We start from the raw sequence: 16,424 nt of genomic DNA on the forward strand, positions 1-16,424 counted from the left end.
TAAAGTGTACCGCACTGCCCTGCGAAAGTGGTTAATTAATTTTCGTCGAAGTTTCTGACTAAACTCATCTCTCTCAACATTGCGGAATGTAGAATTCCCATACACAAAGCAAACTCGTTTGTTCTAAACAGCTTCGGGAATTTCCTTGAGAGGGCGAAGACTTAGTCGCTAGTTCATAACCTAAAAACCGAAGCCTTCTCATAATGTTAAATTTCAATGTTCCTTTTTTTAAACATTGCTTTAGTGAGAGAGATAGAACTATCGCGAACATCTGAAGTCAACTTTGATTGCATTGACAGAACTTAGATTGAGAGACAACAATGTGTTTTTTTTTGCAACATTACGAGCATATTAATAATAATAATAATAATAATATTGTCGAATCGTTTCACTAAGCTCATTTTACTGTACATTTACTTCAGAGTGAACCCATTGGAGAAGCTACATTTAACAATTTTGCGCATAACGATGCAACAATACGAGCAATATCACTACGACAAAGACATGTTGCGCAAATTGGCCAATAAATTGGGCAAAATGGAGATCGAGTCACAGTGCGATTTGGAGCAGGTTCGCAACATGCTCAATGCGAAATTCGAGGAATCGATCACATACCCGAAGGTTTCGCAGGATTGGTGCTTCATCGATTGTGAGTACTCGCTCGCTAGTTAGCTAAAAAGCTTCATTTCTAATCAAGTTTGAGCGGTATTAAAATTTCTCTGTTTATTTTTTTTTTTTCTCTTGCAGCCTGCACCGCGGAGCACTACTTTCGCATCGATCGCGCTCAAGAGCATCTGCACTACATTTGTGATATCGCCATCGACGAGTTGTACATTCTGGACCACGAAGCTGCCACCATGCCGCAGACGCCTGACCAGGAGCGCTCCTTCTCCGCTTACTCACAGCGGATTGGCGCACAAAATGAGCGCCGCAATATGGATCAACAAGGCCGCTCCGGCAGCACCGGTACGCAATTACCCTACATAAGTAAACGCATGTTTTGCAATTATTATTACCGCAAGAAGCGCTTCGAATTGTAAAGCGATGCAATCTCATATGTACATATGTACATAGTAATTTTTTTGGTTGGGGAACCTTTTATGAAACCTAAAGGTGTAAGAGTTCAAATTTAAAATACGTGAATATGTTCAAATAAGAGGTTCAAAAAAAAATATTTTTTTGTTATACAAATATTGAGCAATATTTAATTCAGTAAAATAGTTACAAATAATAAATAATAATAAACAATTTTCTGTGGCATGTAACCGTGTGTCCTTTGCTAGAATAAAAAAATTTTTAGTTGTTTTAGGTGCTTCCTTTTTCTTATGATTTAGTTAGTTTTCAAAGTTCTCATAACTAGTCATTGAATATCATTATTAGTTACGAAATATCGTTTTTTTTACCAATGAGTACAGTTCAGAAAGAACCGAATATTAAACGTTCTCTCTAACGATAAATACAATTTTCGGCAAGTCTGAAATAATTTTTTATTATAAAGGGAACTAGAAAATCATTATTTGTAACTGAGCGAATTTATGGTCCCAATTACGGCAGTAACTTACCTTTTGTCCGGGCAACACGCATACATGTTTATAGTTGGGTATAAAGTCCCCTAAAATTATGGTCATGCCTATAATCGGTATGTAAAGAGAAGGTATATACAGACTATTTGATACGAAATGATAAAATATTAATATCTGATTTGATAATTTTTCAACTGAAAATAAATGGTTCGTTCAATATATTTTCATTTGAAGTGAACATTAAGTTACTAAAAATGTCTTCACTCTTGGTATGAATTCGATACACTCATGAGATCAGTGACCAAATATGACTAATATACTTGTACGTCCATCAGTCACATTCCAGAATGAAAGTTGGAAAATTAGTTTCAAGTCTGTTGACACAGAAACTGAACACTATTTTTATGATCGCTTTAGCCCACTTGATTACTTGCTACAAAATAGAGCAATATTTCTTGACCTTAATAAGAGTTTTTTTAAAATTAATTTTTTTTCATTACTGCGCCATATTTTATTATTGTTATTATTGTTCCATTACATTATACTTTGCTTGCTTATGATATGTTTGCTTATGATTTATTTGACTGTATGTCACTGTAATTGTGTAAGTAGTATTAGTGAACTATTAACCTTCACAAAAAAAAGGATTTCAGAATACAGCTTAGTCCTTGCCGCATAAATGTAAGTACCATTATGCATACAAATATAAAGCGAAGCAGGCATTTATACTCACATATGCAGGTGCAATATTTCCTACGTGCATACTTCTAGCGCAACTTATATTGACAGCAAAGACTAAACCGTATTCCGATATCTTCGCGCCACCAACAAAAGTGAATTCAAAAATAAAAACAAAAACTCAAAATTAAACAAAAAATCCCCAAATTTACCACACTGTGCACAAAGATAATTATCACAAATGGTATGTTGACTGCATGGAAGGCATTTCCATTCTTTTTCGTATTCCAAACTTGTATTTATTTTTAGTGGTAGCGATAATAATAAATTTATTTGTTTGTATATAAAATTCTTACTTGATTGCGCATTTGTGTGATGAGCGGATATTAATTGAGGTTATTTTTGATTTTTATGTCTCAAATAAATATTTTCGAAATGCATATATCCAAAGACGATGATTTGCAAATCGGAAAACCCATCAAAGTTATGAAATGGAAGAGGTAAAGGGCGCATCTATATACATATATACTATTTTATTCATGCCATCTAAAATGCTAAACATTTTCTTCGCTGCGAAGCAAATTTCCAACTCACATTGGTAAAATCACAATTTTGAAAATTCAAAACACTTTTTCCTAACTTATCATTAAATTCGTTATTACAGCCGTGTGTAAAAAAATACCCACAGTTTTCTATATCATTTCAGCACTGCTTAAATTCAAATCACTTGCAAAAGCTTTTCTGGAAAATTGTTCCCATATTTCCCATGATGGTCTCTAAAAGTGCACCGAGTTGCTTGGAGGTTTCTCTAAAATTTTAAAACGTTTTCATTGAGGCATCTTGTTAACTGACAAAACGTAGAAAACGTCTTATGGCACTATTTAGATTATATAGTAAAGTTTCATTGTAGAAAATATTTTTAATTTTTTTTGTATAAAACAATTATTTTTTTACCAATTAATTAAAATGAATATTGTAAATGTTATACTTGAGCAGAATAATTATATTTCGAGGAAGTATTTAATGGTAAAGAGTCGTTGTCATATCATTGACAATGGGATTATATCAATAACCATCGACGGAGCAGAACTATTTACGTAAATATTCTGTTCTATAAAAGGAATTTCGCATAAATCCTGACGATTTCTCTATCCGATGACACTAAATTCATCATAACTGAGACTACCGAACCATTTAGCGACTGTATTTCAATATTCAAATTATGTTACGAAGAAACTTCCTCAGTTCTAAGCATTTTAGCGTAATGAAATGAAATCAAGACACAATTAGATATGATCATTTTGTTTTTGCGTTTTTCTCCGCAACCAAAAAGTCAAATAAAAGCTGAGAATAACGGAAAAATATTTTGAGATCCAACATACTTCAATCAGAAAAGTAATTGCCAAGTTTACCTAACCTTAAAATAGTCAACACCGAAAATGCATTGAACGCCTTCATAAATACATATCGCTACTCTCTCTGATCTCTTTCTCTCTCAAATACATTAAATTTTAAATAATAAAATAAAAATTAAATTTCTCAATCTGTCAAACTTCAATAATTTGCATGCAGCAATAAAGATCGCTTATTCAGTTTCAACGAAGACGTCTTCGGTTACGGATTCAGGTATTTTTGTGCTCAGCGTAAACTCAATACTTTTTGCAGTTAAATAACTTTTGCCAAATTAAAGCCAGAAATCGCAGATATTTTTTACGAAAAAAGTTATTTATTTCTTTTTTTTCTTTTTCTCTCATTTTCGGGCTAAATCAAACTACTCACTGCGCGATACACACTCGTAATGTTTAATTAAATGAATACAACAACAAAATAATTTTGATAAATAAAAACACCGACGCACCGCATTAAACTGCACCACGCATGAATGCAAATGTATGTTATGTAACTGCGTGTATCTGCAACTGACACTAAAAAAATACCAAATAACTAAATATGAAACCGACATTTAGCTCTATACTGGAACAAACTTCCGATGCCATACTACTAGCGGCGCACCAAGGCGACCTCAATACGGTAGTTAATGCACTCGTATTTATGTGAATTTCTAACACTTACTTAATTTATTTAAACAACGCTACGCCTCACGCACTCGCCTTCTAACTTTTGCTTTTGCTAATTAACTGTGATTTGTGACTAATGCAACCATTGACTCTTGCACCCTACACCCACACAAGCGCCTCCAAAGAACTCGTTTACAAAACGCATTGTACATACATACATACATATACAAGAAGTTGGCTCTATTTAATTTTCAGATCGCCATTTAAACAAAATTTTGTGCTGTCTTCTTCCGAATAGCAGCGTCATCTTAATTAAGTTCTTTATAAAATGTATATATATATATATATTTATATATATAATTGTAACTTCAATTTTGGTTTTTTTTTTTGTTCTCGCTGCTTACAGTTACGTGCACTACATGAACAAGGATACTCACTACAATCAGTAAACAAGAACGGACAGACAGCACTGCATTTCGCCTGCAAATACAATCACAAGGACATCGTCAGATACATAATATCGTGTGCCTCGCGACGTCTGATCAACTTGGCAGACAAAGATAGGTAAGTGATACATATAGTATTGCTTTATAACAAATGATATCCGAAAAGCTCTACAATGAATTTAGAAAGTTATCGTGAAATTGAAATGAACATAAAAGCTCGTGAAAGCACGTTCAACAAGAGAAGATTAAAAACGCTAAATTAACCAAACTAGTCAATCGTTATGTGCTCTCGGCTATAAGCAAAACAAAGGGAATACGAACTTTCTCACATAATCTTTAAGATATAAAATAGTCTAGGAATTTTTTAGCACATTTTCATCTACAAAATAAGGCAAACAGACTTCAGAGTCATACTTTTAAATTTAATTAGGCCTGTACTTTTTCCAATTAATTTATTGGTTTATTTCGTCATTGAGCTTGATCTAATACATAAAAAATATTTCTTCTCACCCACAGGGGGCAAACAGCACTACACATTGCTGCCGAGCAAAATCGGCGCGACATTTGTGTAATGCTCGTGGCTGCCGGCGCCAATCTACAAGCTCGCGACCTATGCGGCAATACACCGATGATGGTGGCCTTCAATAAGAATTCTACGGAGATTGCAACGTATTTGGAAAGTAAGACGCTTTGTGCTGCGATACACACAACAACCGTTTTGCCAAAAAAGCGCAATAAACAACAACAACAAAAACCGTAATGCGCAGCTATGCAGTAGATGAAGCCGCTAGACAGCCGAACACTCACACACTTAGAAATAGTAACTTCCCCAACCGCTTAGCCACGATTTAATCGCGGGAAATGTAGTAGTTTGCAATCAAAAAAAGTCAAGAACAAAAAAATTGCACTGATTGAATTTATAATAGGCTTAGAATTATCAAATACATATGTACATACATATTTGTAAGTTGGTTTGTGTGAATCGTTTTGCTATCGTAAGAGTTTTAAGTTGAATATAATTTCCAGTTTATTTCCGTACTTTACTTCATTTAGCATTAAACAAGACAACCCTGAATTTCTCATTGTTAACGCTTGAATTCATCAATTTGTGTTTAATGTAATTATGTAACGATTTCTTTGCGAAATGTCGGGAGTAATCATTATCAAAACTACTCGTATATATAATTTTAGTCACTCACACTTTACTAATTAACTTAAATATTTCCTTTTTTTATCCGCAAACGCAAACGATTGCTAATGATGCACATACATTTTAAATTAAATGAAACGAAAATGAAAATGAAAACATCAAATGTGACAACCAAACATTCCATTTACGTAAATTAAGGTCAAGAGCGTTTTCTTGTAATGCAGAGACAGTCGCGAAATTAAAGCGGCGCCTGAATGTATGCACCAATAAAGATTAAGAGAAAATCCGTGAAATTTAGTATGCTAAAATTAAATTTAAGTATTTAACAATATATTTACCTTTAACAAATAAGTATTATAAAAAATGCAAGTCTCTTTGAACGGGACAATTTATGCTTAAAAACATGTAGTAAAACACATTTATATTACGATAATACATTTTAATTATTTATTAGATAGATTTATGGTCGAGTTTCTCGAGTGTTTACAAAAAATTCAACTAATAATTAATATGACTCAATTAATTTTAAATAAGTTTTGCATAAATAACACCTGTACCGTCTATCGACAAAGCCTCACACACATAAATCACGACAAGTATTTGAATTCAGTTTGAAGTAGGAATGCAATTCAAGAATCACGCCTACTGTAAATTATGTGTTTCGAACTAACAACAACTTAAGACATAAAACAAATTGCAAGCAAGTGGAAAAATAGAAATAAAAACTGCAAAAATTTGAAATTGTAAATAATAAACCACAAGTAGGTTATCCGCAACACACGTTTGAGATAGATGCAAGCTTTTTGAAGCAACAATACCATTAAAAAAAAAAAATAACTCGAAACGAACGAAGAAGAAAACCAATTGTGATATGAGAATTATTATGGATATTCTGCGTACGTAAAAAAATGGGTATAAAACTGAAATGACCAAGTTAGAGTCAGTTATTTTGGTGACAATGGAAAAATTTAATAAAACATGCATAATTTAATAAATTAGCTTATAAAACTCATATTACTTCTAGAAGAAAATCGAATACACTTGTAGTTACTATAAGATGAAATTAAGACGTCAACATTTAAATTATAAACTGTAGCCTTAAACACTTAAACACACACACACTCACATTGATATTCTAATGTAAATATTCATGTAAATAAGTAATACTCAACGAACTGTAAGCCAAAATGCTGTAAGAACACACTTTCGTTTCGAATTTCAATTGCTTTTATGAACATGAATTCAAAATAAATGCAAACCAAATACACAGACTATCTTTCTTTTTTACACTGGTATACTTTTTTCATTTTAATATTATTTTTTTAGTTCGTCTGGCCGTGAGGTTTTATTATGAATGAATGTTTTGATAATATGTTTGTTGCTTTTTAACAATAAAAAAGTATATTCTAGTAGTGATATAAAACATAACCAAAACAATTTTGTAAAATGCTGACGAGTTGATAGTCCTTAAACGGACGTAAATCCGAGTACGTTACGGCTACGGTCAGTGAGCTGACAGTTTGGGAACGGATGGAATTGAATACAGCTTAATGGCAGACCCTTACTTTGTACTTTCTATTATAGTAAACACAGAGCGGAATTTTCAGATTTCGCCCCTGAACAGACTACTCAATATGTATTTGAATACCAAAGCCCAATCACTTTTGAATAAAGCACTCGTTTGGAAACAGCTCTTGGCTGAAAATTCGCGTTTTCATAATTTCCACAACAAGACTGGCTGCCTAATGTGATTGGTGTCCATAAATTAACTAAACACTTCTCGTCCGACTTAAACAGAGTACCTTGATGCTTTCAGAGCATTTCTGGATACCTAGAAGGCACCAATAACTTTCTTAATCGGCTAATATATGATTTCGTGTTAGATTTGAAATATACTTTTTCGTTCACTTAACTATATGTATATGTACATACATACATACATACATGTAGTATATAATATTTATGCCATACATGTTTTCAATAAATATTTACACATTTTTTTATAATGAGAATGTTACATAAACCCAATCAACACACGTAGCTATACGTTATGTCAATCTTAAAAAAATTTAATATTTGTCTTTTAAAGATATTAGAAAATAGTTAAAATTAATTGAACTCTATATTCTTAGATCATTAGAGGCATTTGCAAAGTTTTTTTCAATTTGAAAATATTTGTATATACTTGCAGACACGAATTATTTTGCAATTACAATTTAGTATATATCTAGATTTTAGACTCATTATTAATATTAGTAGCCCCATAAGGTAGTAATCAAGTCAATTAATTCATAATATTTAAATATTTATTTCGTAAATTAAATAATTAAAATTGCGCTTCCTTAGCATATTTGTGTGCGTCATTAAATACATATACATATATACATGTATTTGTGTATGGTATGTATGTATAAGAGTATTTAAAAAGAAAACGAAAATCTGCGAATAGTGTCGCGGCATACAAATGTGCTAAAGAAAAATCAAAGTAAACATACAAAATGGTATTTATGTTTTGGATTTTATTAAATATCAATGCAAACACGATTTATTGCATTTTTATTCAAGCCCCTTAAATTTGCAATAAATTGTTTATGAATATGAGACAGTTATAATAAAAATAATACACACATACATTAAATGTAAAATGAAATGTATGAAATTGCTTAATTTAATTAAAGGAAAACACATAACCTCAAATTTGAAAGAGGATATTGCAATAAATGAAAATACAATTAAATATAGAAAATTGGTGAATTGAAAAAGGAAATAATTATTTATTAACTAAAATCAAATGCAACTGAAAGGCAACTGACAATCTTCACTTGTACACACGTGCACTCTTATACACACACACGAGCACTTAACTCGTTATTGACGATAAGTTGACCGCACGATTTCTTTTCTTCGAAATATTAAAGTAAAGTTTAACATTTAAAAATAAGCACAGTTAGTGATAGGAAAATTAGAAATAAATCCTTAGAAGTAATGCACAGTAAAAAATTTTCATAATACAAAAATATAAAAATACATGAAAGCAATGATATAGAGGCTTAAAAGAAAATTTCGTTGGTTTTCAAAAATAAAAAATTTTTTTGGAACACGTGGAATTAATAATTAATTAACATACATACATATGTTCTACACATGAAAAATTAGAACCAAGAAGAGCAACCACTAAACTCCTTAAGAAAATATAAAAGCTAATATGTCCATAGGTTGACCTGTATAAATTTAAACACATAAAACAATTACTTTATTATGGTTATTATGTATATTAACATTATCTGCGAAAGGCGTATAATTGACTATGGAACACATTGGGTAATGAAAATACAAGTTGCACATATGAAATGAATAAATTTGCTCTCGACCGATAAGTAACACTACTATATTTAATATTTGCACGTAGGACATACTCCAAAATTGAAAACTTGAAACGAAAGTCTTATGATTCCTAGTTATTTAAGACCTAATATTAACCATATATTATTCTGATTATTTACTTTGCCGTTTTCAAACTACGCGTGTATGTATGTGTATGTAAAATATGTTAGAAAAACATTATTCAATTTAATTAAAAATTAAATCACAAATTCAACTGGAAGTTAGCTCTAAGTAATAATACGCTTAGTGTAACGGTTCATTGTAAATATTAATATAATAAAAGTAGGTATACTGTAACTGCTTAATAAGCGATTATATGGCTGGCAGCATACATACATACATATGTATATACCGAACTAACATTACAATTCACAACTGCGAACCCACAGGTTCACCCCGGTTGAGCTCGCTTACTGAAATTTAATACTTGGCGATGTGAAGATTATTAATTACATACCTACATACATATGTATGAAGAATTGTAATGTCGTTGATGTGGTTGCAAAACAAGAAAATTTTAAATTTCAAGCGCCGTGAAGTTCTTTTCGAAGGAAGACACTTGATATAATAGCTTATATGTATGAAAGCGTCCTCCGATTCCTACCAAGAACCGAACTTTTAACCACTTAATTAGCTGAAACGTCTCACCACATAGCTGAAGTGCAAGGTGTACGAGCATACTACAATACATATGAAGTTCATTGATATTTCTCAATTCTCAGCACCATTTTTTTACTAAAGAATAACTCAAGTCTGACAACTGAAATTTAGACAATTTTTCAAAATAAATACTTACATACATATATGTATGAACGAAGAAGTTAAACGAATTAGGAACTACTAACTACAAGTACGAGCTACCAACTAGTTGTTGCTGGTACAAAACTACATTTAATTGTAATTTACTATAAAAAAATAAGTCAATAGATTTAGAAAACTTACAATTGAAAGCTAGAAAACAAAAATTGAAGTTAAAACTAAACAACGCACTGCAAGCACTGAGGAATTTGATTCAATTTTAATGTTAGTCTGTACTTAAAATGTAACGAAGCAAGAAAATAGGGAGGCTGCATTTCAGTAAAAAAAACTGAAAAACAGCAATTTATTGTTAATTTTTTTTAAAATAAATATGAAATGTTTAAGTTAGACTCTGTAAAATACTCCATGTGCCTCTTCTCCCTTTCCGTTCCACAAAAGTGGTTAAATGCAAAGCACCGTTGCTCTTTTGGATTTGCTAATGCATTGGCTCCGCGTTGCAGCTCCTTAGAGTGCATACCATCTACATTTTTATTGTTTACTTAAAAACATTTTTAACTCAAATAACATGCATATATATACTAAGCCCAAAAGACTTCTCTTTATTAAAAAAATAATAATAATAATTAATGTAAGAAATATTAATTTCGGCAAATCCTATATTTAAAAGTTAAATGCAAGATATTGTAAATAAATATATTTAATCTACGAATCCGAAGCTACTTTTATTAAAGAAAAAATTAAACAACACTTTTTTTGGAAATATTAAACGTTTGTTTTTCTATCACCGAACATAGGCAAAATGTAAGTAAAACTCAATGTTTATTCAAAAAACACAGGTTTATTACCAATATATGGTATTGAAAATTTCACATAATTGTGGTGTTGAAGCATAATCAACAGTAACTCTTCAGATGCACTTTAGTAAACATGATCATAGAAATACATAATTTTTGAAATTCACAAAATAAATATTTTATATAAAGAAAAAATAAAAATCATTTCACTTTCAAAGTATGCAAACAATGAATGGCACTTTTCAAAAAAATATATAAACTTCTATTTGAAAATAGATTTTTGATAGGAATGACCTGTAATCCAAATTGGTGAGACATTAATCCTCTGTTCTGGATGGTAAAACTCTCGACTTTCTAATTTTTCCAAACTGATATAACGTAATGTGTAGCCATCAGCGTTCCGGACCCGTTGTGAATTCAATATCATGTAAGGACGATTACTTTTTTGTTCTCCCACGGCTAAGTACTCGTAAATATTGCGTTCCATTGTAACTTCTGGAACAAAAAGTGTTATTTCAGTATCGTTGAATGCCAGGTTAAGCGGCGGATTATTACGAAACTTTGGAAATATACTGTAAAACTGGACAATGTGTGACTGGCGTTTAAGAGAAAAGCAGTTTCGTAATACTAGAAAACTTCTTCTATAAGTATTTAAAATAAATTCTGTAGAATATTGGGCCAAAACTTCCAAAGCGACTGCCAACTCAACCATGGACTTGAAATTGAAAACATTCCTGTCGCAATGGCCCACCAGTGACGTAATATCTGAACAATTTTCGCAAACAAACACTGCAACGCAAACTTTCTATAAGAACAACTTGGTTTAGTCTTTATGAATCTTACATAATTCGGCACGAAATCCATTCAACACTCGCACCATGTAGTGGTATCTTGGAAACCCGTTACTTCGGTCAATTATTTGCGCAGCAACTTCGCACATTGCTACATGCACATCTTGCATATCACGACCTACAGCCACCTCCATTAGGATGCCACTTAACTGTCCACTTGTGGGATCTTTCAATAATATCTATAAATCAATAAAATACGTTAAAGTAGCTTTAGTTGTAAGTTCTTCTGTTTTTAGTACTAATGCGGGATTACAAAATAACAAAAATTGCATCAATTAGTTCATATTGGCTAGTTTATAACATTTTGCCTCCGATATTTGTATACATTATAAATATTACATGAAAATAAAATATTTGCGTACTCCACCATATTGAAATCCATTTTGGTAAAAGCAATTCCCATAAATTACCACCGGTATGCACCAATTATTAGCCAAACAGAGCAAACGTAATTTAGCACAATAGTCTTGTGGTTTACTATGAAACAATAGAATATATACATATATACCCATTCAAATAAATGAAAAAAATATATTAATTCATACCTTGACGCTGCAGTTATTGAACGTATTTCCTAAATTTTACGAATTAGATATAAAATATATGATGTGTTATTGTCCAATAGTTCTAACCTGTTGTTCATTGTTGCTTTTAAAATGGATTTGCAATAATTTCGGTTTTGCCCATTGTACTTTCAAGTCATTACCCCACATGCGCATGTGTCCAGGTGTCGTTTTTTTCTTAGCCTCCATAGCCGATTCGTGATCATAAAATTCGATAAAAGCAAAGCCACGATTAAGGTCACCTCTCAACGAACAAGTTTCTGTTGCGGGAAATGCTATACAACGCTCTATGTCGCGGAATGTTTTCTTGAAACCTTCTTCCAGAGACGACATCGGTAATTGCTTGGGGATATTACTCACAAAGAGGCGATTTTTTCCTTGCGATCGGTAAACGCACACACGTTCGCCGCACAAAAACAAACATTTTAATAATTCGTACGCCACTAAAGCTTCATATTCTTGCATGTAACGTACAAAGGCATAACCGCGTGTAGTACTAAAAGACTGCATCATCACCCGCATTTCATAAACAACACCACAACGATGCAGCCAAGCCAGAAAACGTACCTCATCCAGAGACTTGGGTAAATTCGATACATATAATTCACATATGTAGGAAGGACGCTCACCTACATATTCTACTGGCGGTCCAAATACTTTGCGTCCATTCTCCAAAATAGCAGGCAGAGAAGCGGCTTTCGTGAATAGTGTCTCCCAAGTAATATCATTACAATTGAGCGAAAACGAAGACAACGATTCAGATGGCGACGAAGAGGAGCCTACTCCCAACCACGATGTTGACAAGTCAGACATTTCCGTTATTATTTTATTTATTACTAATTATCTCCAACAGTTAAACACGCCTATTTATTTTTCCAACTAAAAAGCTTGTTAATGTTAATGCCAGAGCGTGCGAAATAGAAGTACCCACCTTATGGTATTTCTGCTCCTAACAGGCCACAGAGTAGGCAAGTTTCTAAGCTTATGAACAACAAATGACCATTTTAACACGTTTAGTTCATTTGACAAATGAGTATATCAGAGTTTTGCTATTTTCATTCAGTAATTACAAAAAGAATAAACCAAGTTATTTACCGTTTTATTTGGCAGGCGATAAGTATTTCAAATAATTATACTCATGTATCTGTGCGAATTACCAACTTCCAATTCACTGTCTTCGTCGCGGTAATAAACTAATAGATCAGTTACCGTCACGATTATGAATGAATTCCACTAAATGTATATTAACTGGCAACATTACGCAGTAACGGGAAAGTGTCATTAAATTCAAATAATTTCTAGATTTGGCAGCATTGTCTCAACGGATATTTGTGTGTGATATTCGTACATCGTAATTGGAGTGATCATTTCTATTCATAGAAATTAAATTCAAATACGCACATAATAGTTGTTAAATATTTGCGAAGTTAAGCAATCTACAGAAATGGAATACACAGTAGCTAACGGGTCCTATTTTGGAAGAAGTTCCACAATGTGTACTCCTCTACATATTATTTACCCGTTACCAGCTCCGGTCGCTTCTGATCACTTTGGGGGAAGTAGTTATACACCTTCACCACCGATTTCTAGTCCACCTTTGCATAATGACTCCAATAGCCAAGAACAGGATCAACCGTTTACCCTCATGCAAATGAACGGGCGTAAAGTTCTTGGTCCACCAGAGGATTGGCAAGGTCCTCCCCCTTCAAGTGCATGCGAACTTTTTGTTCGTCGAATTCCACGAAATATAGACGAACAGAGACTTATACAACCATTTTTACGTTTTGGGCAAATATATGAAATGCGTTTGCCAATGGATTTTAATCAGGTAAAAAATTTGAAATCAATACATATTTTTCGATGTGTAGTAAACATGTTACATACATATATACATATATTTTAGGCAAATCGTGGTTACGCATACGTGAGGTACACCACCGAAGAGGAAGCAAATTGTGCCATGGAAGTGCTGAATCATTTTTATGTTGCACCTCATCGTAAGTTGGAGATTTTACAATCGTACGAAAAGTGCTGTTTATTTGTGAGCAATATACCGAAATATTTGGATGAAAAAGAGATCGAAAAAAAGTTACGTACAGTCTTTCCAACTATGGAACGATTGTATATCCAAGTAAGCAATACGGCTAAGAATACTATTGGGAATAACGGCGAAAATGATGAAATCTCTAATCAAGAAATGAGAGGCACAGACCACGATAGTAAGAACCGTGGTCATGCTGTCATACACTTCCCGTCGCATCTAGAAGCTTTAGAAGCGAAGAAAAGCACAACACCAGGAGTAATTCGAATGTGGAATCGTGACTTAAAAGTTGTCTGGGCAAACACCGAACGCGATACTGATATGTCGAAATCGGTATGTTTAAAAATTGGAAATAAGAAATTTAGATATTTTTTATACATATCCGTTATATCTGTTTAATTATTATCGCAGAATAAAACACTTTTTGTACGAAATGTGGATCTTTGCGTTAATAATCGTGACATAATGGATATGCTTGTGAAATTCATTCCACGCCAAGAGATAAGGAAAGTCACGAAAGTTCGAACAATCGCATTTTTTGATTTCACAACTCGTGAGTCGGCTGAAAAGTGTTTACAAGAGTTACAGGGGACAGAATTACGAGGCCAGTGTCTCAATATTGAATGGGCTAAACCATCGGAAAAGTGGGTGAACTTTTAATACTTTTGTTTTTTTTGTTTTTGTAAATTTAAAAATACCCCTCTTCCAAATAGGCAATCTTTGCATCGCATGTGTAGGACAGATTTTGATGCCATGCTTCGTCTCAAATGCATAGCCAATTGCTGGCAAATACCAGTCATAATTTTCGGTACCTACTTCGAACGTGAAGATCTACAGTACGGCGCGGTCATGATGCGGAACGCAGTTGGTACAGCACGGTCTATTTTCTGCGTATTCCAATGCCAAGAACTTGTTGACATACATTCGCGTATATGTGAAGTGGTCTGTGTTTTATTGGAAACCATTGGAAACTTTCCAGACTACAACTATTTTTTCTTTGTAGAAACTGACAATGCACATCTTTGTAAGTTATCACAGCACTGTTACTTTTAATAATTAAAATACAAAAATTTTTTATTCTTAGTGGGAATAGTGACGCATGACTGCCAATCAGTAAGCTTCATCGCATCTCATCAAGTACCTAAAAACGTACATTTCGACTTAAATGAGATAATCGACATGAGCTTGGCCATTGCTAATTTGGCTGCCATTGAAGAGGATGTATTACTTCAGGCGTATCATGAGAGTTTTCAGATGCCTACCACCGCCACATATTTACCAAATTTGGTAGTTTCTGGCTATCGAATTTTCGGCACAATTTTCCCTAAATACCGAAATAAACCGCCACTAAAACACAATCTTAACGATACACAGATAGTGCTAGCCCTATGCTATTTAATGACAGGTACAAATACAGTGTTGCCTAGCCGTCCTTATCTTGCCTATCCAGTATCCTTATTCGATAATGGCTATGAAAGATTACGATTCGTATCACTTAAACTCTTACCCATTGCTGTCACGCAATCACGTTATTTGGTGCATCAGGCGCTCAACCATGTGCAATTTGGTAATGTACACAACTTTCACCCAGCGCAACGTTTCACAACCCGTCCGCTATGGATAACTGGATGTTCTTACGCCAAATCACTTAAACAACCCACACTAGTACAAACAATGCATGTTAATGCGCAAGGAGTACAAGATCAACGACAATATAACAATACATCGAATGGTGCTTATATGCCATCTACTTATGCCTCTTCTAGCGTTTTAGCGTCAATATCTAAACCAAATCAGACGACTTTCGGAGTCAATTGAGTTTTGGTGTATTTATTTTGCATTTTATCTCTATTGTTGTTGTTTTTGTTGTAGCGGTAGAATTCTGCCGAATTGACAATCCTTGGCCGGATAAAAATCTGGGTCTGTTCCGGTTCCGTACACCCGACTCTATTTCTAGCTGTATGCTTACTTTGCACTGTTACTTTTACATTATTGGATTTCTTAAGTATTTTATGTATGTTTTTACCTATTTATATATATATGTAGTTGTGTGTTAATGTTAAGATCCATTTTGGTTTATTATTGATTGGCTTCTTTTAAAGTTTGAATGAAATGAAAAAGTTATTCGTTAAAAAGTTTTTTTTTATAATTGAAATTTGTCCTTTTTACCTGTATTGTATGGAACGATTCAATTCTTTTTCTAACTTTGTGAAAAAA

At 33.0% G+C, this 16,424-nt stretch overlaps 3 protein-coding genes across 11 annotated transcripts in view; 2 read left to right on the plus strand and 1 right to left on the minus strand.

Annotated features, from left to right (window-relative positions):
• Nucleotides 1-7,082, plus strand: part of rdgA (retinal degeneration A) — a 163,887-nt gene extending 156,805 nt beyond the window's left edge. For 4 of the 7 annotated variants that reach the window (XM_014247032.3, XM_070110422.1, XM_070110420.1 and 1 more), the window contains 7 exons: nucleotides 423-649; nucleotides 748-966; nucleotides 2,653-2,701; nucleotides 3,774-3,827; nucleotides 4,169-4,232; nucleotides 4,626-4,783; nucleotides 5,182-7,082. In XM_014247032.3, coding sequence (XP_014102507.1) covers nucleotides 423-649; nucleotides 748-966; nucleotides 2,653-2,701; nucleotides 3,774-3,827; nucleotides 4,169-4,232; nucleotides 4,626-4,783; nucleotides 5,182-5,425 — 1,015 coding nt within the window. In that variant the 3' untranslated portion in view covers nucleotides 5,426-7,082. Of the gene's footprint in view, nucleotides 1-422; nucleotides 650-747; nucleotides 967-2,652; nucleotides 2,702-3,773; nucleotides 3,828-4,168; nucleotides 4,233-4,625; nucleotides 4,784-5,181 lie in introns of those variants that run through there. The other 3 variants (XM_036365377.2, XM_070110418.1, XM_070110419.1) reach the window with 3 other exon arrangements.
• Nucleotides 7,083-10,776: 3,694 nt separating this feature from the next.
• Nucleotides 10,777-13,346, minus strand: LOC106626942 (dead end protein homolog 1). 3 transcript variants are annotated; one of them, XM_014246848.3, is made up of 7 exons: nucleotides 13,098-13,346; nucleotides 12,236-13,045; nucleotides 12,149-12,177; nucleotides 11,966-12,080; nucleotides 11,596-11,782; nucleotides 11,308-11,541; nucleotides 10,777-11,247 (listed from the first exon to the last, which is right to left on the minus strand). In XM_014246848.3, the coding sequence occupies exons 2-7, from the start codon at nucleotides 12,977-12,979 to the stop codon at nucleotides 11,015-11,017; spliced, it is 1,542 nt and encodes a 513-aa protein (XP_014102323.1). In that variant the 5' UTR covers nucleotides 12,980-13,045; nucleotides 13,098-13,346; the 3' UTR covers nucleotides 10,777-11,014. The 3 variants fall into 3 exon arrangements, with proteins under 3 accessions (XP_014102323.1, XP_069965982.1, XP_014102321.1); XM_070109881.1 differs by having other exon boundaries at nucleotides 10,777-11,541; nucleotides 12,236-13,029; XM_014246846.3 differs by having other exon boundaries at nucleotides 10,777-11,541; nucleotides 13,098-13,345.
• Nucleotides 13,347-13,505: 159 nt separating this feature from the next.
• On the plus strand, nucleotides 13,506-16,409 carry LOC106626962 (uncharacterized). The gene is made up of 5 exons (XM_014246875.3): nucleotides 13,506-13,994; nucleotides 14,070-14,540; nucleotides 14,619-14,851; nucleotides 14,921-15,231; nucleotides 15,292-16,409. Exons 1-5 carry the CDS (start codon nucleotides 13,611-13,613, stop codon nucleotides 16,023-16,025), a joined length of 2,133 nt encoding a protein of 710 aa, XP_014102350.1. The 5' UTR covers nucleotides 13,506-13,610; the 3' UTR covers nucleotides 16,026-16,409.
• Nucleotides 16,410-16,424: the final 15 nt, after the last annotated feature.

Source organism: Bactrocera oleae, chromosome 5, assembly GCF_042242935.1.
Source record: "Bactrocera oleae isolate idBacOlea1 chromosome 5, idBacOlea1, whole genome shotgun sequence".
NCBI lineage: Eukaryota > Metazoa > Arthropoda > Insecta > Diptera > Tephritidae > Bactrocera > Bactrocera oleae.